The sequence below is a fragment of the Lycium ferocissimum genome, chromosome 11, assembly GCF_029784015.1.
Source record: "Lycium ferocissimum isolate CSIRO_LF1 chromosome 11, AGI_CSIRO_Lferr_CH_V1, whole genome shotgun sequence".
NCBI lineage: Eukaryota > Viridiplantae > Streptophyta > Magnoliopsida > Solanales > Solanaceae > Lycium > Lycium ferocissimum.
The window spans coordinates 32,140,365-32,163,004 of NC_081352.1; the positions used below are offsets into that span (position 1 = coordinate 32,140,365).

Sequence of the window (22,640 nt, forward strand, 5' to 3'; positions counted from 1 at the left end):
TTATACCCCCTTTTATATTTAAAAGTTTGGTAACGCGTAAAATTTTTGAAATATTATGCTAAATCATTTTATATTGTGATATGCTTTGTATGAGCATGTTAGATCATATTGGCTTAAAAAAAAATCAACTATTGTTTATCAATAAAATCCACAAACCCCGCCCCCTCGCCCCTGCCTCCCCCCCCCCCAAACAAAACCCCTAAACCCATGTAATCAAATCTATATGAAAATAAAGACAACGAATCATATAATAATCAAATAACTTTTATGTTTCATATTTTTCCTTATTACATTCACTATTTAAAATTATTAGACTTTTAATATGAATTTTTATTAGCTTATATCATTTGACTAATTATAATTATCGATTGCTCTTCTTATCAATATATATACCGTTTTTAATGATGAATTTTCTTCTTTATTCTTAAATTTATTTATTTTCCTCTCTAAATATGATCTCTAACCACACCCCCCCCCCACAAAAAAAAAAAATCCCCCCATTTTTTTTCTACTGTATTATTATTACTTTTCTCCATTTAAGAATTTTACCTATACTTGAATATCATACATAAACTAAATTATGACCTTGAATTCATCTAAAATATAAATATAGAAGTTATTTTATTATTTTATCATAAAGTCTGCTGAATTTATTTATTTATTTATTTTTGGTGTTACACACCATAAGCAGTTGATTTTTCTACTCTTTTATTTCAAAGTATAAAAAAACTGAGTTTAAATTTAAATTATTTAATTTCTTATTTTAATGTGGTAATTAAAATTCATTATTGAATATTTTAACTCTTTGACTTTATTTATTGAGATTTTAGTTAGGTAATATATACAATTTAAGACTTTCTCGTCATAATTAACAATATTACATTTACTTTTTAGGTTGTGATATAACATTCATTATTGTGTTTATTCACAAATAATTTTAAAAACTATATTTTTTTAGTCTTTTTTTATTATTTATTTTAATTATACTACGGAACTACTCTCCAAGCATAAATGCAGAAATACCGTTTGTTAGTATAAGATAAATAAAGCACACTCAAAATCAGTAGAAAACTCTAACATGAATGTGGTTTTGCAATTAAAATCTAGAAAGGATAAATTAATCAGTTAAAATATCTAGATGCCTGCAAATCTATTTCCTAATCATCCTAAAAGAGAGTAGATAGGAGAATGTGATACAGTAATGTTGGAGAAAGGCATCTTTTTGCTTAAGAGCAATATTAATAGAAAAAAATGTGACATAATGATATTTGTACATACACAAATACGTTCACAGTCCTTCTTTGCATGAAAGATCGGGTAAAACTCCTTAATAAATTTTGGTTCTCCATCATACTTGTTCATTTTTAAAATATTCATTTCGCGTTTTTGAGATATTTGTATAGATCAGATCTGTGGAAACTTAAGATTCCTTAGTTACATCTGTGACAAGAGATAAATGTAATATAAATTGTAAATAACAACAACAACAATAACGATAAGTTAAATTACGCCTGAATAACATACCTTGGGAATTATCCGGAGAAATCCGATGCTCATTACGTATAATCTTTTTATCCATTATGGAAATCCTCTATTAAAAAAAATTATATATTAAGATATAAGTATATGAAAAATTATACTAATCAGTTTACTTACTTGACCTGTGTAAAACTTGATCATCTTACAACTTGATATCCATTATGTTTTAATTAAATGTCACACAACACTTTATTTAATGTTAATTTTATTCCTTTACACCACTAAATTCTAAAATATTAGGCTTTTGTTTAAGTCCTTTACTTTTCATCTTCTCTGTTATAACCAATTTTGTTTCAAAACTAACAGTTTAAATGATTTTAGTGAAAGTATTCAAATACTTGCAAATCTAATTCCTAATCCTCCTAAAAGAGAGTAGATAAAAGAATGTGATGTGGTCATGCTGCATAAAGTAGTCTTCCTGCCTAAGAGAAATATTAAGAAAAAGCTTGCAAATTTTTACACTGAAGTGGAGGTCCTTCCACAGTTTTACACAGTGCTAGCATGGCAATTTGAATATAAGAATAAGGGAGGGCATAAATATGACTCTAAATAGTCTAAACACGGGAATGAAAATTTATTGCCACTATGCTGCATTAACTGTGTACGGCAAAATAATATACGTGCGTAAAGAAAGAAATAATTAATACCTTCGTGAATGAAACGATCACAAAAAATTCTCTTGAGATAAATTTGAAAATGATTAACAATTAAAAAAAAAAAATAGTTTACATTGATGTTTGTGTCACTTAAGAGTAAAGAGGTATATATATAAGAGGTTACGAATTTGATCTTCATGCCAACTCAAATTTGTTAAAATTCAAATTTCAATATCATGTGTTTGTTAGAAAAGATAAGATTCTAAAATACCCTTCTCTTATAATCTATGCATATGATTTTGAAAAAGATATCTGAAATCGATAATATCAATTAATTTTTTAAAATAATAAAATGGATGTAACAGAAGAAGATAAAGTCGGTTATTATTTGCTACCCTTATTTATTTATTTTTTCACATTTTCCCCATACGTTTTTTTTTCTTCTTTTTTTTTTTTTTTTTTGTTTACAAAATAAACTAATTTGTTATAATATTTAAAACTGCTATTTCAATTTTAGTCTACTCATACAAATAAAAGTGAAAGAATTCTCGTGAAGAGGCTTTATTAAACTTTGAAACATAAGCAATCTGTATTTTTTATGATTACGTATTTTGTAAGTTGTTTTTGAACATAGGTAATATCTTTTAATTCTCTAAATGAATTGCATTTTTTGAAATTTCTCCATGCTCCAAAATTTAAAGTAAACGCAGTCATTTTTGTTAGAATAGATATACACAAACGATAAAATAATTACCGCATATATTCAAACACAATTATCTAAAATTCAACTATATGGATTTTACAATATCCATTAGGATAAGATAAGGTAACCGTAAGAGTTCATTTTGAACTCTCCCGTAAATTTCTGTTTCTTAGATCTCCGTGTAGAGGTCACTATCTTTAATTCTAAATTTAAACTAATGAAAATTATCTCTTTAAATTTCAAATTTCAATAGCTTAATCCTTTGAATATCAAGTATTTCTATTGTATCTTTCAATTTAAATTGAACAATTTTAGAAATTATTACAATGCGTACTATGTTTGTCTTAAAATTGCCAAGTCGCTTGTAATTAGCTCGCCACTGTATTTATAAATAGTACTAAAGCTCGTTGGTGATCTAAATCTAAAATCAATATATACCGTATTTATAAATAGTACTAAAGCTCAAGCAGATCTAAATCTAACCATTGAAATGGAAAAACTAAAAGATTGTAAAAATCCAAAGAAATTGTGTTTCAAGTTCAATGTGCCAAAAAACCTAAACTTTCAAACTATGCAAAGTGGCTTATTTTTACTGCCACTTCGCTTAACCACATTGCTTGTACCTCTCCTTTTATATATATATAGACTAGTATTCATACACGCGATGCGAGAGGATATCAATAGACCAATCTTAAATAGTTGTGATTTTGCTTGCTTAATCACCGTAGAAAAATATAAACCCCCCCCCCCCCCCCCCCCCCCCCCAAACCAAAAATAAATAAATCAGAATGTATCATTTTTATTTCTATTGTTTGTAGCTTTATATTTTACTACCTCGCTTATGTGATCTTATCAATAAATAGCGTTTTTTTTTTCATCATAGCTTCTTCATAAAAATTTCTCATCTCAAACTTAGATAGTCTATCCTTTAATAAAGAATTAGCTTTAGTATAAGAAAAACTAATTCCAGCTAATAAATTAATACTTGTATCTAATTTAATATCATGTCAAATTTAATTGCTTCAATTTTTAGGATTTCATTCTTGTGGAGATCATTTTTTAATTTTTTCTAAGTCAATTGCTAATGTCTTTCTACACGTAAAAAATAAAGTAAAGACTGTTAAAATGTTTTTCCATGCTTTTTAAGTTAGAAAAAGAAGGAAATTTTGATATCTAATTTTTAGAACCACTATATTGCACAAATATTATTTTCAATTCTATACACCCATTAATTAAATATTATGTTAATATTTAAGTTTTTCAAAATTATTAATTTATATTTACTAAAAAAAAATTTATATTTCAATTAAATAAAAAACATACTACACTCAATTTAAAATAGCTTGTATGTCATTAATAAGAAGTATATGTTCTGTATTTATACAGATATCCTTGCGTTTCTTGTCGAAAATCTAAGATCTACTTCAACTTCTTTATTATCTCCTTTTTTAAGCTGGTGATGTTAGTGTTAAATTTATGAAGAGATGAAGAGACTTAAGGATCGACTCATTAAATAGTGTACTGAGAACGTTTTCTGAATTATATTTATTCAACAGCTCCTTGAAAATCTAAAAACAAACAAAAACGAAAGTTCAAAAACACATTAAAAGAAAAATTATGTAGGGAATACATGAGTACAAAGCAAGCTTCAAAAATAATAAACAATAAAAAATAAAGGTAAAAAAAAGAGCATAACCTTGGAGGTTGATTGGTATTTATCAACTTGTGTCGACATAAATTTATAATAGAATTCGAATGACAAACCAACTTGAAGAGCATAACTAGAAATTGCAAGTATATATCAAATATACATATTTCATCTAATATAAAGATCTTCGAATTTACACACGTGTTTTCATTAAGAGCAGAATTTAGAGCATCACACTTGCCATCAACATATACTTGAATACTGATTGTATGTAGACAAAATAAAGCATCAAACATAAATAGTCAACTGCAAAATGGAAGAGACAAAATCACTTTTTTAATTAATTGCTGAAGAAAAAATTCGACATGCAAATAATCCTATCTTTTGTAGCCATATTTTTATAATTGTGTTTGATCTATCGTTTGTATTAACTTTTTGGAATTGTAAACTATTATAATAGAGAGAGGAAGGAGCCAAAGGATGTGTTTATCATTCATGATACAAAATTATGATAAGGATTCAAATTTAAAAATCAAATCTGAAAATCTTTTCAAAAAACTTTCGATTGAGTGTTCATTAGCGGACTTCCTCTTTTAAAAAATCGGACTCCAACTCTAACTTTAAATAATGAACATTATCTCATTGATATATGTAATATCATGGTCAGTAATTACTTTAGAAGTATTAATTCAATAAAGCTAACATGTTTTTCATATACCATTAAAATATTTATAAATAATCAATTTATAAAATATTAACAATAACTACATTTTAATTGAATAGAACTATTTTTTCATCATAGCTGATCTAATTGACATATTTTAAATAATAAAAAGAACTATTTTAAAAAAACAAAGCTTTCAACGTTATCAACAATCTTATGGTAAATTACACCGAGGAAATTGAACTGAAACCGTAAATGAAATAATCGTTGTAATATTCTTTCCACAGTATCACTAATGGTAATGCATATATTTATTCAAAAACTAATGCAAATTAACTAATGAGAAGACCACATAGACAATATAAACGGGAGAAAATATTTTGTTTTCTTAAATGAAAATAAAAATGTGCATTGTTATAAAAAATAATTCTACGTATAAAAAGACTATACCATCTTCTTTACCTGTCTCATCTCCTTCTGTTAGATCTTCTATCCTGAAAGAGAAGAGTACCTTTAGCTACCTTTTGTTGTGTTCTTGTGCCTCTACTTCAATATAATTATCTTTTTTAACAGGCTATAAGAAATAGACCATCATTTAAATTTATGAAAACAAGAAAAGAAGAGTACATTTGTTTACCGTGGGAGAGAGAACAACATATTAATATACATATGGTCATAAATAATTGACAATTTCCTAATCATATGAATTTACCATTGCTACATGGCTGCATATAGGAGGAGTGAGAAAAAGATTAACAGAAGAAGTTTCTTTGAATTTGAGACTATGACAATCCACCTGCGCAAAAGAAGCTAAACAAAGGTCAATCAATTGTAAGCAAATAATTCTTCAACTCAATTCAAATAAAAAATATGTTGTTGAAAATTTTGTGGGGATTGACAATGATCTAGGGGATTAAATAAGAGAAGGGAGAATAATAGATTTTATTTTTTAAACTAATTCAAATTTTTTTATCCCTCAATTCAAAATTCAAATTCAGAAGCCTTTATCTCAATTCAAATCCACTTATAATACTATATGTATATCCAACGCTAGTATCCATCTCGAACAACTTGCCGGTTTGTATATTTTATTGGCTAAGATATTTTGAAATTGATTTTTTCCTAATTAGATAAGATAAGTACAATATATAGATAAAATCATAACAGGAGTAAGTAAGTGGTTAAGGGGAAAAAATGATTTTAGACGGATAAGGAGAAAGACCAAAAGAAAATATAATGGTTTGCTGATACAATTAAAATATTATCTAGTGGATTTGGTTTAATTTTGAATTCAAAATATTTCATTAGTTTTATGTAAATTTTTAGTGAATCTTATTGATAATAGTTCATTGTTATAAGATCATTAGCTTTACATTCAAATTTGAAAACTCTATATTTTCGGTATTTAAGGTGCTTTTAATATTTGTTCTATCACGACAAATTTGCATGATTATGCACACTAATCCATTAATTAAATAATAGATATTAGTCCTATAAAATCGTAAAGAAATGTCGATTTTGCTTCTGCTAGTTAACTAAGCTCAAAGGAAAAAATAAATAAAAAAGAAGTTGCTAAACATGAAGAATCATATTCAGATTCCAATTTATCTTTATAATTAGTTAGAAGCAAGAGTAGGAGTAGGCATAGTATATATCTACGGAAAATATCTCCGTCTTTATCTTAATTTCCATTCATTATTTTTTCTTTTCTTTTTTGTCTTGAAAAATTAATATAACTTGTTTTAATCATGTCTATGTTCTAAATTTTAGGTTTAAACATTAGAATATATTTATCTTCAACTATATTTTAGGTTTAGGCGTTAGAATATATTTATCTTCAAATGCAAAGATTAATCTTCTAATTCAAATTTAAAAGTTCTATCCAAAAATGCAAAAGCTTTATTGTGCAATTCAAACTCAATCCTGTTTCAGATTTTGAGTAGATTTGAAAACTACTCTAATCTTGAAATTGAATTTTATCTTTTTACAAAAAATCCTTTATAAAATTCTTATTTATTTTGTCCTAATTCTCATTAACTTTGTCTTCAAATTGCCAAGTGGCTTGTTTTTAGCTTGCCACTTGGCTTAACCACATTGCTTGTACCTCTCCTTTTTTATATATATAGATATATATAGATTCATGACATCCTTATGATTAGTTATGACGATTAATATGTAGAAACTTCAAAAAGATAATGAGCGGTAAAATAAGCGCTACAAAGTGCTATTTCAAGTTATTGTCAGCAATAAGATGCAAATATAATGAGCGACCTTATCCTTAAGATTGTGCTTTAGAAATTTTTGTCATTTCAAGCATGCAGTTAGAGCTAAATATTCAGTTTTACTGGATCCTATTTCCAATATAAATATACGTCCCAAGTGTGACTTTCAATCTTTGCCTAATCGAACATTCTAGGTTTCAAGGTGACATTTGTTTCAAGATGTCCCTTTCTGATTGACACTCTTACATTTAGTCCATAAGTTTGAAAATTTAACTTCATAGTTTCATGATGCAAATATATTACAACCGCAATAATTGACAAAATTACAAAGTACAACATGAATTCATAATTGACCTTAATAGCTGAGAGGAATAGAGCTTTTAACGTTTATGTCAAACCACAATTTTTTCCAACTGTTTCTGGAGAACAGAAAGAGAGGAGGATTCTTGCATCATTCATAAATCAAGGAATGCCATGGGTTATAGTGGATATGAATGGTATTGATAAATAAGCCGATACTGGCAATTAGAATATCCATGGGTTGCACACCAAGATGTTACACAAACTACATATTTGCATATACCGGACACAGATGTGGACTCGGTCAAAGAACATGAACATGAATACATTATCACTAGTTATTAACTTATTATAATTACACTGGATACAAAGAATTAAGATATCCAAGTTCTTTTAGAAGTACATACTCATGTACATACAGAGAACAACAACAACAACAAGAAGAAAGTACAATTTGATGTATTGACCTAGCGAGTAGCGAGACAAAGTATCTGCCGCTTCTTCACAACACTGAACGTTGGTATCACCACTGTTGTGACTATTCACAAGTTTCAAATAGGGACTTTCGAGAAAATAATCAATGCCCATCTCCATTTGGAACTATTTCTTCTCCTACATGAAGCCATGGATCTGATTCGGTTTTCGTATTATTCTCGTATCTTAGCAGTATGCCAAACAATATTTTCCCCTGTTTGCAAGGAAAACACGATAAGAAGCAATTAACTCAGTAAAGTAAACAAGCTGCGTTTCTTTTGGGTATTTTCGTTTTTAGGTGGGTTCTAACCTTTGCTCTCCTGTAGCCTGCTAAAGTTGCTAAAGGTTCACTCAACCTCTGCACCTCACCAGCCTCTGGATTTATATTGATCATCTGGCAGCGATTGCAACCACCCAATGACTGCATTTAACAAAATCAGTGCGTACACATAAAAAACTTCTACTTTTAACAAAAAATAAAAAGAAATGAAGTGCAAACTGAGAGCTACTACAACAACATACCCAGTGTAAACAGAGAGCTACATAACCCCTTAAAATATCAAGAACATAAACCATTTGACTACTTAGTGACAAGCTTTCACTCCTCACCACTGTTTCTTCAAACTGACAAACTTGCTTCGAGCACGAGAAATGAAGAAAGAGGGATCACGAGCCTTAGGGTTAGGAAATGTTCTTGACATTTTCAGGGTTATGTAGCTCTCAGTTTGCACTTCTTCCTCTATGACCATTGACTACTTAATGACAGCCTATCTGCATTTAACAGAATCATCTGTTGCCTTCTCTCTCTTCTCCTCCTACCTCCACCGACTACTTTTCAATACGGAGCATGTTTATATAACAAAAGAACTAGTTTACATGCATCAAGAACATTAACAAAATAACAACTAGCTTACACTTACAGTTTCTTTTCTCTTTTTTTAAGACAACAAGGTTTGTAAAAGGAGGCAGACTCAATATATATAGGATTTTTCAGATGTTCCGTGCGAATATTAGCACCTCTATTGACTTGCTGAATACAAGAATACTCAACGACAATTTTAAGACAGAATGTACTCACTTCATATTTCCAAATCTTGATTTTATAGGAGCTAGAACTCACCAAAAAATATTTGCCACCAATATTTAGATGGCTCCATCCATCTTCTGCATATGGCTCACCACTAGATATTACAAGATTGGGTCGAAATCTCATTGCACCAACTTGAACTGATTTTCCGCCATTGCTCTTTCGTCCACCTAAATATAAAAATATTAAGGCTGAATGAATTTTTGATAAACCTATTTGCTTCATACATTTTTCTGTAAAAATCACTAACCACCATTGGAGGAAGCATATTAAGTGATACAAGTGACTTATCCAGAAAAAAAATCACGTATGATGGACTATACAAGATACTGAATGGACTCAAAGCCAATTATCTTTTAATTCCTTTTCAATCCTTCTGTTGCCACAACAGCCATGCTACTAGAGGTAAAAGTACCCAATACTAGTCTCGTCTAAAGAGAGAAGACACTACCTCGTCTAACTTAATCTCAAGTAATGCAAAAGCACCAGTATCCACTGAACAGAAGATATTCCACTTATCATTGCACAGACATGGTTTAAAAGTTATTACAAATTCAGCTTAGAGGAACATCCTCAAATTCACTTTGTATTGGGTGCAATCTCTAATTTCCTTGTATTCCTATTCCAAAGTTTAATACCAGAAAGAGAGATTTCTCTCTACTAAGAAAGGAATAAGATAAGAAAACATACTTGATTTCAGCCTAGAGTTGAGGTCAGCTACGCTTTCTTCAGATACCAGAAGAAACTGGGCTTCATTAACAAAATTCAATTTAGCGCCAACATCCCTGCACATGCCAGGACTCCCATTCTTATCTATGCAGGAGAAACTCTGGGAACCGGAATTCCTTAATAGAGTGCAAGGTCGACCAATTGCCTTGCTGAACCAGTTATCAACCTCATTGTTATAACTTCGGACTTCATATCTACCCAAATAAAAAAGACATGAAGAATAATTGAGTATTACTAACATACTACTAATTTAGAAAGAACCACTTACATAACTATAATTCATGAACCACAATCTTCTTTTTAGATTTTTAAGTGGTGAACACTAAACAGAGACCAGTGCTTACATAACTCAAATACTGCTAATTCAGTTCCACGAGAACTTGAACAGCAGTCACACCTAATCGTAGCTACTTTAAGAATATGCCAGACTAAAATAATGGACATCTTCTCAAAAGACTGTTCGCTCCTTTTTTAGTTTCTTTTTCTCTTGCTTTTGTCTTTTGGCAAGTATAATAAAGAAACTGATGAAATCACAGTTTTAAGTGACAAGTAATAATTGATACAATCTGCTTTGGATCCAATAAATCGAAGCTTGAAACTCGACAATCAGCCATAGCTTTAAAAACAGTTAGTTCCCATGAACTATATACCAAACTTCATCTTAATTTAGACGCTCTATTACATGCCAGAGAACATAATCATTGTTCCAACGTACAAGGAAAACAATGAGTACAACCTTAGAAAGGCAAACACATCAAAGGGTGCGGCATGGTATTCAATGAAGTGGGTACAAACAATTGGAGATAAGGGTTCAAATCACGGTAGAAACAAACATTAGGTGATTTCTTCCCATCTGCCTAAGCATTGGTTAAGCCTAGGTGGACAGACTTGCCCGGTACCTGTGTTGGTGGGTTGGTGGGAGGTAGTTGGTGCCCATGGAACAGTCGAGGTGTGCACAAATTGTCTCGGACACCGCCGTTAAAAAAGTTTGAAAGGGAAACATAGGTAAGAATTAGAAGCTTCACATGCTTCACTGAAGGCAACCAAACTAATTTGTCAACAGTAGAACTTACATAAGTACAATGCATATACCGTAACCATCTTTGGAACCACAAAATCTAAGTGCATCGATTAGATGCTAGCATGCAAGCCCACCAACACAGTCCTTCAGAAATATTAGAGAAAAATTAAGGAGCACTATTCTTTCTTTCTAACTTTTTCTACAGCACATAACCGTGCTATCTTAATGAAACTTTACCTTTCTGATTAAAAAACAAGTAAAAACCGTAAAAGTGAAGAAAGAACCATTTACGAAACTGTTACACAGCATTGTTTTAACTTTTAAGTCAGTTAAGATACACAAACACAAGGTATAACACACGGAAGATCAACAACTTAAGTTTCAAAATACAAATTTTAGTGCAATCGGAAAAATTCAAAACTCAAGAAAGAAGGAAAACTCACACCTTACACATATTACCTACCTTGTAATATAGTCTGAGAAAACAGATGCTGATACAAGTTAGTAAGATCTAGGTACTATATAAGATTATATCTATGTCATTGTATACCTACGTACATAAAGCTGCATGAAATTTCCTTGACTGCTATAAACATCTATCTGTTGAGTTGTAAAGCTCTACAAATTGATTCACGTGACTTAAATGATACCAAGAGTTACCAAGCTTCTTTATAAAGTCTTCAATAACACAAGGCAAGAAAGAAGACGAAGCTCAAACCTATGATTTTGGATATCCATTTTATCTCTTCCAGTGACAAGTGAGTTGGATTTGAGTTCAATCTGCAGTTTCTCCTTGCAACGAGGTGACTCTACGAACATTTTTCCCAAATTGAGATCAATCAGCGTGGAAATATAGCACATTTCTGGAACCTAGAATGCAAACACACCTGACTTAGATGTTGATGCAGAGGAAATCAACACTGAATCAGAGATAATAGTTAAGATGCAATAGCCAGTAAACATTGAATAACCATTAATTATTTCTATTCCCAGTATATAGGCTTCCAGCAATTACTAGTTTCTCCTACAAAATAAAGACTCCAAATATTAAAGTAGAGATCACAGCACAATCGATAGCATGAGCACTTACAAATTATTCGTTATTTGTTTAATCTTTTCTGGTTTCCCACCCAATACCCGCATTGGGGCCCGACTAAATTCGGAAGTCCCACATTGGGGATCCGTTATTTGTTTAATTGAATATAGATTGCTAAAAATAAAGAGAAGTTATATTTTGAAGAACGTTCTCGACAAAAAGAAAAACAGGATAAAATATTTAGAGATGACTGGCTAAAAGGCATGGACTGGAGCGATAAGACACTTAAGAGCTAGTAGTGAAACATGGGGGAAAATAAGCACTCAAGAGTTAGTAGTGAAACATGGGGGAAAATAGGATTTAGTCATTGAGAGAGATTGAAGAGTTATTCTGGGAGTTGAACGTTATTCAACTTCTCTTAAGACCACGCTTTGTTGAACATCCTGTACAAACAGGATGACATCCATTATATGATGAGCCCAGTAAGGCTTCAGAAAGGAAGCAAAAAATATAGGCTAACCACTTGTGAATCATTTATCAAATTAAAGTAAGTTCATTTCTAGATTTTTTTTTTATTTTTATTTTTTGTTTGATAATCCAATCAGAGTGTTCAACTTTCTTTTTTATGAACTGTGAGAAAATCAAATCAGAAAACAACAACAACAACTACATCTCGGTAGGGAGGTTGAAAAAAAAAGACCTACACGCAGTCATCTCTTATCTTAAGAAGTTAAGAAGTTACATGTTACGTTGTGAAAATGAGTCATTATTAGTAAGGTTTGTCTAGGGGATTAACAAGGTTAAAACCAAAACACATTGAAGGATGGGCAATGATAGGCAAAAATGCTATGTTTTCCACTTTCCTGAATCCAATTATAATAGGTGGACGAAGGTAGTTTTACCATGGCTTTGCACATGGATAACAGGCATCAACACACATGACGTGCATTATAAAGTGTTCTACCTTCTTTTGGGTAAGAATTTCACCGGTTGTGCTCTTGAGAATCCATTCACGATCATACAATAACCCTGCATTTCATAGTGGAAGGAACAGACAAGTACGTAAGATGATACAATGAAATTCAAAATACTTTGATATTCTAAAGAAAACGCGGAGGAACACATTTCCTATATGCAATTGAAACAAACAATATCTCTTAACTTTGACAAAATCATGTGGCATGAAAACCAACAAACTGAATTATCTGAAGAGATACACAGAATAGCTACCAGTAGATGTTAGAGGCCACTGATCCACACTAAATCCCGCACAAGACTTTATTGGATAGACAGTAATAGAAGTGAGGAAATGTCGTGCAGCAGCTTTTGCAGTCCCTGCAATTGGTCAATGAAATGCATAGGTTGACTAAACTAGTCTACACACTATCTTTTATGGTATTAAATGACAAACTAGCATACTTAAAACCAACTTCTGGTCTACAAGAAGCCATATTAACTTATATATTTAATGCATGCCGAATAGTAGAAAGTTGAAAAAATTAACCTTCAATTGGAGGAGAGATAGAGCTTAGCTGCAACGTGCACCGATTAGACGATAATATTACAAAATTATTTTCCACGAAGTTCAGAAATTTCTGCATAGACAAGTGGAACAAAATGACGGAGGGAATAAGACTAGCTTTCAAAGGAGCATCCAGCGCAAAGATTAGTTCGCTAATCAATCATTGAGGCAATTACAAGACAACTTCATGGAAATTGAAGCTTCTCCCTAGCAATATCTAGAACAAACAACAGAAAAGGAATTTATAAAATAAAAAATAAAAGAAGTAGGACAAGCAAACCACTTTTTTGTTTTCAAAAAATTTAGCTGCTTCAGCACTCTTAATTATAATCTTTACCATTTCAAGAAGATGTTAGCTTTTTCTATCCAAATGACTAGAATTTGATATTTCTTCAGACAGAAACTTGAAGAAATAAAGACTTCCATCTTGTTTGTGAAAGTAAAATTCCGGAAGTTGGCAATTGTTGTTCTATGTGACCATTAAGCTATTTATTTTCCTTATACTCTCTATAGTGAAAATGGACGTTGGGCTTAACACTAACCCAAAGCTAGCTATGAAGCAAGGATTTCCCAAGACCACACAAGAAGACAATAACACATTTCGTCAACTAATGAGAGACAATCTTTCCACAACAACCCCCCCCCCCCCCGCATGCCCAGGACCATACATCTGGAGCATGTACAAAATCATAGTAGCGAAACCAACTTGAGTTTACTTATATTGAAAGATAGAAATTTGACTTTCGGCAAGAGTGATTCACAATCACCAAAAAGAAAAAGCATGATGGTTCTCTTCCTTGCAGAAAGTCGCGAGTAACTACACAGTAAAATAAGTGTGTTACTTGCACTAACACGGATAAGAATCTATTCCCAATCACCAATCTCTAGGACACTGCCTCAGTGAGTCAGCGTAGCTTGAATTGATAGAACAATGACAAGAAATTCATAGAAGAGGGCGCCAGCTGATTTAGAAAATAGCAGCGCCGGTTGCAGGAGATATGGCGGCACCGGAACAGCCAACGAGAGGAGCGGCACTAGAAAGGAAGACGAAAAGAAGTCGGCACCATCCTCCGGTGGCGGGAAATCTATTTGATCGAGTCTTTACCAAGATCATAGAGGTTCAAGTACCATGTTAAGAAAATATACCTTGGGCTGAACTTAACCCTAAAATCTGACTCATGAAGTGAGTAATTCCCGAACCACATAAGGAAACAACAACCTATTCCTCCACTAATATGAGACATTCTAACACTTCCTATAGCCCTTTTCTTGGGGGGTTAAAATCATAAATAGCTAATTAGCAAGAGAAATGTAGTCTAAGAAGATCTCTGATTAGTCCATTCAAATCATAAACTATTTGAGTTGAACTGTAAATTTTAACTCCAATTGCTCAATGTTTGGCACATCAAATTCTTGAAGAAAGAAGCATGTCCTCTGTAAGAAATATAGGCATCTTATCATTTCAGGGAATTGGGTTTGAGTGGCGGGTTCCCTTACCATGGCATCTTCAAATGTTGACATGTAACCAAAAGATACTCTGACTGCTCCAGTTGGTTTTCCATGTAAAATGTCGCGATCATCCCAGCACACGTGCCCAGCCTAAAAGAAATTATAATTTGAATTCGTAACCTTTGGCGGTGCCTTTTTCGCATGCAACAGAAGCCACATAACAATTAAAATGAGGGGAAAGGGAACACATACCTCAATGTTTGAAAGAAGATCCAAGTGTGACAAACCAAGATATTTAGCACAAGCACCAGGATTGCAAAAACATCCTGTCTATACAAAAATACAGGCAAAAAGAAGCAAGAGTTTACTCATAGCATTTTTTTTTTTTTTTTTTAATAAGGTAGTTACTCACAGCATATAATAGCATTAGATATCTGAGATCTTCAATTAACAGTTTCACCAGTTGTGATGACTAATCCTCCCTCCATCCCTTTAAAAGATATGATAGACCATTTTTTAAGAAAATTTTAAAAAACTTATTGCAAACTTTTCTTTCTCTGAAAATTCCAGCTAAGATAATTTGTTATTACTTTCTATTCTTTCAAACATGTAACATCTTTCATCAAACTACTGCATCTTTTCTCATTCAAACTCTTGTTTTAGACACTTTTTGACCAAAGTCACATATTCAAATACTTCACTCTTAAACTTTTCTGAGGTCAAACAGGGTAATCTTACTCGGAATGAGGAGTAATATCAATAAAGCTTATTGATAACCATATGTACAAAAGAAACCTCAGTATTTGTGGACAAAAGCTTGAACGTAACAAGGACACAACAATCTCATATTAGTGCGGATGCAAGTCATCCCTTATTTGGTCTTTCATAGTTAAATGTTACTACTACATGATGAGATCCTCTGCTCATTCCAAAAGTATAAAAGATTGCAGGTACTGTGTAGGTCAATAACTGAGGACTGACAGCAACTCTAAAATGTGGCAGTTCACACATCTAACAGTGGTGAAGGTGGTTAAAAGAGGAAGTGAACCATACATCTGAAGGACCAAAACTCGCAAATCAAAGACAAACCAACAGAAGTTTAATGAGAGAACTTCTTAGAGCCAGACTAAGCATATCAACGCAATCATCTACAAGTGAAGACGAATGATAAATCTTAAAAAGACACCTTGGAAGTCATGTCATCCTCCATGACATTGAGAAAAGATAACATATGAAAGTAGCACATTATATCAAAAACAGCAAGCTGTTCTACATTGCTGTTCTGAGGATATGTTTCAAGAGTATAAAGTAGCAAACATCTCATCCCCAAGTAAAACAGAACGAAAATCACACTTCATAGATTATATGGCATTTGACCTCTTACCCGCAGTTGAATTCCTGCCAAACTTGCCAATTTTTCCACCTCACGATAACCATACCATGTTCCATCTGGTCTTTTCATGTTGAATGAAATAGTAGGACCCATTTCACTAGATAATAACTGAGATAAAAGTCATATTAACTTAGTCACCTTCAGCACCATAGGACAATTCCCAACAAACCATCAGCAACAATTCATAGACCGTGAAAGAAAACCAAAGAAGAAGTCGACTAAACTGAAACCAAAAGAACAGATGCAACCAATAAAACAAAATAAATTTGTATTTGCCTAGGACATAAAAGCACCAGATCAAAGAAATTTCTTCACGTGAACTCGGGAGGACTTTCTCAAATCATATAATTTCAATTCATAAGAATGAGATCTAAAGTCCAACCATATTCCAAAAATATGTGAACCTAGTCATGAGAATGCTATGTTCGATATATTTACCCCATAAAACGTGCAGACAAATTCTCCATTTTCATGCCTCAGCGCCAAAAGCTTATTCCTCACATATGCTGCAAGTGATGCTGTATGCCTTGCAGTAAGAACAGCACATTTCAGGAAAAAAAAAATTATTTTCATTAGACTCCAACTTCATTTATGGAGAGAGAGACGAGGAAACAATTTCTGTAAAATAACAAAGGAAAAGACAGTTACACAAATTGAGCAGAGTCTATTTCTAACACCATATCTGCAAAGTTCTTAGTACGTTTTCTGTTGGCACTGAATTAGATAATTCAGAAAGGAATAACTAGTTTCTCTACCCACAGAACAGATACTGAGAACTGTGCCTATAGACCCTCTAAACAACAACAACAACAACAACAACATACCCAGTGTAGTCCCACATAGTGGGGTCTGGGGAGGGTAAGATATACGCAGACCTTACCTCCACCTTTCTAGGGTAGAGAGGTTGTTTCCGATAGACCCTCGGCTAAAAAGAACGTAGTCAAATGCAGAAATGTAATAGAAATAAGAAGCAAAATATGGAGATATCCAGCAAATAAAGTAACACAGTAGTACACACATAAGGCTTAATGATCTACGAGGTCAACACTCACACACTCAGCGCGACGAAACTCAACTACCTATTAACCTTCTATCCTAATCCTCGACCTCCAAATCTTCCTATCTAAGGTCATGTCCTCCGTCAACTGAAGCTGTGCCATGTCCTGTCTATAGACCCTCTAAACAAAGAGCAATTTATCAGGCAAGTCAAAGGGAGAAAAACTAAACACTGGAAATTTGAGGTCCCAAAATTGAATGAACTTTTAAAACAAACTCCTTTATTCACTCAAAAGATAATTAGCCTAACAGCTAATCTAAAATTGACTTATTTCAGTATTTGTAGTAACACCTAGTTATAAAAGGTTGACAGTACATATGTAGTGAAACAATAAAAGGCTAACAATATCTTAAAAGTAGCGATGAGCAGGATTAATCAAATACAATTAGCAGGATTGACTCACCAAGATAAATCATAAAAAGATAATAAACAAAAAGTGTGCAATAAATCCAGTCACGAGTCCCAATATAGTGTCTCTGTTCATGTGTAATGACAGCAAGAGATATCCAATCACAATATAACTCTGATCATTATTCAATTCCAGAATCTATTCACCCTCAAAAGAAGTAAGCTCTCACCTTATCCGGTTAAAAAGAACGAAGCAATCTCTCACTTACCGGGAAATCGAAGATGTTGTTAGCATATTAATTATTTTGAACCCATGTTGAATTGCTGCTATGCTCAAGAACGAAATGGTTCCATCCTCAAAAAATTCCTCTACACCTTCTCTTCTTTTGAAAAAGTCAACGTCAGCAATAGCTGCAGCCACCGTGCCTACAAGAATCCAGGCTAACTTAAAATTGCTAGAGTAATCAATAATAATATTTACAATAAGGAAAGGCACCAAGAAAAAAACCTCCACTAAAGTAGGTCTTCTTCATCAGCTTAGCAGCATCTGATCAATATAAAAAGATCAGGAAATTTTATTAATTTCACAGTGAAAAAAAGGAAAAAAGGGGGCAATATGAAAGCATCTTGCTTCAAAACTAGAAAAACAAGAAAACCTAGGCATCTCTGCCACACTTACCACCAAATAGATTCTCTCCATAAACAGAGAAGCAAAGGGATAGAGGCAGAGAGGAGGACAAGAGAGAAGTAAAGTACATGAAGGAAAAAATTAAACAAGAATAAGTGAGGAAACACGAAACAAAAATTTGCTTTCTTATTTAGCTTCTTACCATTTCGAACAATGAGTGCTCCAAGGCCAGTTGGGTAGCCGAATAACTAAACAAGAAACAAACAAAACTCTTTCAAGCTCTATGTTCATGTAAGCTTAAAACAGCAGATATCAAATATAAGTACCTCATGTAATCTTAAAACAGCAAGTATCAAATACAAGTACCTTGTAGAACGAGAAGACAACAAAGTCTGCTTTAAACTTCGATAAATCTGGTGGATCGGTCGCACATCCTTTAGCAGCATCTATCAGAACCAACCAGCAACCTCTGTATTCAGAAAAGATAATTTATGTACCAACTCAATGATGGAGATATAAAATATTTTCAAAGACATAAGAACAAGCTTGTGAGCTAATGAGATATGAATAGCATGCACAGAGGACAAAAAGTCGATGATCCAATGGTTAAAATCAAAGCCCTAACTGAATCAGCATAAATCATCCAAAATGTAACATGCGCTCTTGTAGTTATTGGCAAACAATCTTCCTTGACCCCGAATATACCTAAGAACGACAGACTAGTTACTATATGCCCATGCTTAAACTTTTTTTATCAAAATCATTAGGAACACTCATAATTTAGCCAATATAGAAGTGAAGAGTGTTTTGAACTATCACAAAAAGTATATATCCTTTTTTGCTGATGTTTGAGGCACTAAAAATCTATTCTCAACCAAGCTTAAAAGAGAAGTAAAGTCTATTTCCTTAAAGACATCCCAGACCCCTCACAAAGGAGTAAAAATCTTACAAGTAAGTAGAAAAGAATATATTAATACTATTCTGATAAATGTCAGAACTTTAGCAGCTTGGCTATTCTCAATCAGTAGAGTCAGATTTTCATATTTTTTTACCTGCAATACTGGGAGCTTGCTAAGATTCTTTCAGATCCTTCTTCTTTGATGATATTAACCAGGTAAGGGTCGAATTTTCGACCTGAAAAATTGCATTCTGAGGGGAATGCAAACAAGTTGTACGCGTTACCTGTAACAAGAAGTCAATTTCAGATAAAACAAGTGAAAGCTGATGAAGACAATGATAATGGTACTATGTGTCTTCACTTCCAGAGCATTTGATAAAAACTAGCAAAAAGAAAAAGATAATCCACTTAACACCTAAGGGCATATAGGCTTCTCTTGATTGATGGGATCTCATGAACTTTGACTACATCTAATTTGAGTTGAAGCTGTTAACTAACTTTACAGACTTGGTGGATGGAGGGGGTTGGAAGGTAGAAGTTGATGAAACTAGCGTAGAACCTAGTTTCCAAGGGAAATTGGCTGAATTTTGGATTAAGAGGTTACCTGTCTTACCTGTCATCCCTTCTTTCAGCACTCCACCTTCACTTCTTCTCTGAACGTGATGCTGTGTTAGTTTTAAGTTAGACTTGGGGCTTTCTGATTCACTACGATGTGTGCCCTCTTCAATGTCAACTGCAAAAGCAGCAGCTCCTTTACTGAGAGCATATCTAGTAACTCTTAAGGAAAAAGGATACTTGAGAAACACAAACATTAAACTGAACTAAATTAGAAATCATGCAAAATCTTCCATCTTTTTTGGGAAACAGGTCAATTGCAAAATCTTCCATCTACTCAACTGTTTCTCCAAACTCTTCATACCATGTAAAACCTTTCTCCTTTTTCTCTTTCATTTTTTCTGGCTTAATAAGTTATCTGTATGGACTAAATATTAGCATATACATAATATAATATTACAGATGAATTGGGGCCTCCAATTTTTGGGCTCACTTCAAGAACAAGCTCAGAATTTTTGTGGCTGGTTAGATAAAATTGGGATCAGTCAAGTATAAGAGTTCCGCTTGGAGGTACAGTGAAAATTCTACCAGAAACATGTATAACCATATCCATGAGATAAACAGTACAATTCAACACCTCACTTCAGCAGCAAGTGGTGGGACTAGCCATTTTAAAGTGAATGGAATCTTAGAATAAAAAGAACCACTACAATGATTAAATGCATGATGAAAGCAACAAAGACATGGTCGAACAGAGCCACAAATCAGGTCAGCATATATGTAACATAATAGATAACACATGCAAGTCCTGGTAATTCCTTCAAATGTCCAAAAATAGCGTGGTCCAAATGCAGTGACATGTAGAGATGTCATCATGTGCTGAAATATAAAGCCGGAAAGGTTCATGCCTTTCGGGAGCCTTTCCTAAGAACTGAATATACAGCAAAAGAGGGACAGCTTTCCTAAAAAATCAATTGACATCAGCACTCTGCAGACAAAATTTGAGGTAAGGTTTAATCCATTCAGGATACTCCCTAATCCCAAGGACGCTGTTATGATTCTCCATTGAATACATAAAACTGCTGGTACTGCTCCATGGGAAGGTCTCCCCAACAAGCTTTAGTGCAGCCGTTGCCCCAGAAGTGAATATACAGCTATATTCTCTTGGTGATGCATTGAAGAAATTAAGGACCTGAACAGAGCCGTAATGCAATGATAAAAGAAAGTGAAATAACCGCAACATTATCACATGCGTAACACTGAATATGAGAGAACATATAGAAGAGGGAATTTACGAGCTCTCATTAAAATGACATCGACAAACAAGTGCATTTGTTTAGAATTAACACCTCCCCACAACATTGTGGTGCTTGTACTTGATTGCTTAACATTCAGATAGTATCAATCACTTGATAGCAAACATCAATATATATGTGCAGAGTATTGTGGACTAATAATAATAACAATACAACCAAAATAAAATGTGCAAGAGAAGATGTTTACCTGTTGTCGTGCTCTCCCAACAATGTCCTCGCTAGCCAAACTACAACTGCTCTGGCTATCTATTATTTTTCACAGAATTAAGGAATTGAATAGCCAGTCAAAAAAAAGGTCAAAATTTTATCTGGAGTAAATAAATGCAGAGTCCAACATATAAACTTCTAATATTAGGTAACCTCCATAGAGACTTTAAAAAAGAAGATGAAATACTTAGCTACAACAACAACAACAACATACCCACTGTAATCCCACAAGTGGGGTCTGGGAAGGGTGGAGTGTACCTAGACCTTACCCCTACCTTGGGAGGTAGAAAGGTTGTTTTCGATAGACCCTCGGCTCAAAGAAAGCAAACAAAAACAATCCAGAAAAAGAAATAACAGAATTAAAGAAACAACAGATAATAACAAAAATCAGTCTGAAAAAAAGAAAGAACAATAACATAACTGCCACAAAATGATACAAAAAAAAAAAAAGAAAGAACAATAACATAACTGCCACAAAATGATACGATAATCGAAGTCCAAGAAACAACAGATAATAACAGAAATTAAAGGACGCAAAACTACAAGAGTAATACTACGACTACAAGTATGATGAATGAACTACTTAGCTATACTTAAAAAAAAGTCAAGCACTTAAAACAAAACACTTTAATCCAAACGCAATTCTATAAAGGCAAAGGTAATTGAAATTTGCAAGGATACGAGGATTTCCAAAAACAGTAGTATTAAGGTCCTTAAAAACAGCTTCCATTTGAGACTCAGAATATAGAGTCGCCCCAGCATGATCCAAGTATACCGTATCTACAAACAAATGTATAGTCAACGTCAAATTTGATACTTATTCAACAAAATTATGATATCATCTTCTTTTTTCCACTAGTATAAATTTTAACTTTGCAAATGGAAGGTGAAAAATTAAAATCTTACCGTTTAAGCGCTTAAATTCAGTAGCTCTAATTTCATCAATGTTTTTGGGGGAATTTGGATAACCATAATCACTTCCAAATTCCTTCAAAAATTGCTGTTTCTCCAATTCGGTGTTCATTTTGCAGCACTCTACGAGATTCAAGTACGGAACATTCAAATGAAAATGAAATTTAGCTACTAGTATAAGATATTAAGATGAAGTCAAATATAGGAAATAGCAACCGCTACCAACTGTCTCCTTTGTAAATGGGCTATTGTTTGTTTGACAAAATGCAGCCCAATTCTTGTACTGATATAATTGGATCACAAGTTGCGTGGTTTTGGAGACTTTCTTTCCCACGT

General features: G+C 32.9%; 1 protein-coding gene across 2 annotated transcripts; it reads right to left on the minus strand.

Annotated features, from left to right (window-relative positions):
* Positions 1-7,981: 7,981 nt before the first annotated feature.
* Positions 7,982-22,512, minus strand: LOC132037721 (molybdenum cofactor sulfurase). Of its 2 annotated transcripts, XM_059428315.1 has the most exons (22): positions 22,299-22,511; positions 22,074-22,172; positions 21,373-21,431; positions 20,901-21,061; positions 19,928-20,082; positions 19,469-19,598; positions 18,783-18,885; positions 18,619-18,664; positions 18,297-18,335; positions 18,058-18,214; positions 16,822-16,909; positions 16,375-16,491; positions 15,243-15,320; positions 15,039-15,140; positions 13,524-13,614; positions 13,250-13,354; positions 12,984-13,048; positions 11,702-11,853; positions 9,924-10,156; positions 9,267-9,403; positions 8,457-8,567; positions 7,982-8,360 (listed from the first exon to the last, which is right to left on the minus strand). In XM_059428315.1, exons 1-22 carry the CDS (start codon positions 22,414-22,416, stop codon positions 8,250-8,252), a joined length of 2,457 nt encoding a protein of 818 aa, XP_059284298.1. In that variant the 5' UTR covers positions 22,417-22,511; the 3' UTR covers positions 7,982-8,249. The 2 variants fall into 2 exon arrangements, with proteins under 2 accessions (XP_059284298.1, XP_059284299.1); XM_059428316.1 differs by lacking the exon at positions 13,250-13,354 and having other exon boundaries at positions 22,299-22,512.
* Between the last annotated feature and the right edge of the window lie 128 nt (positions 22,513-22,640).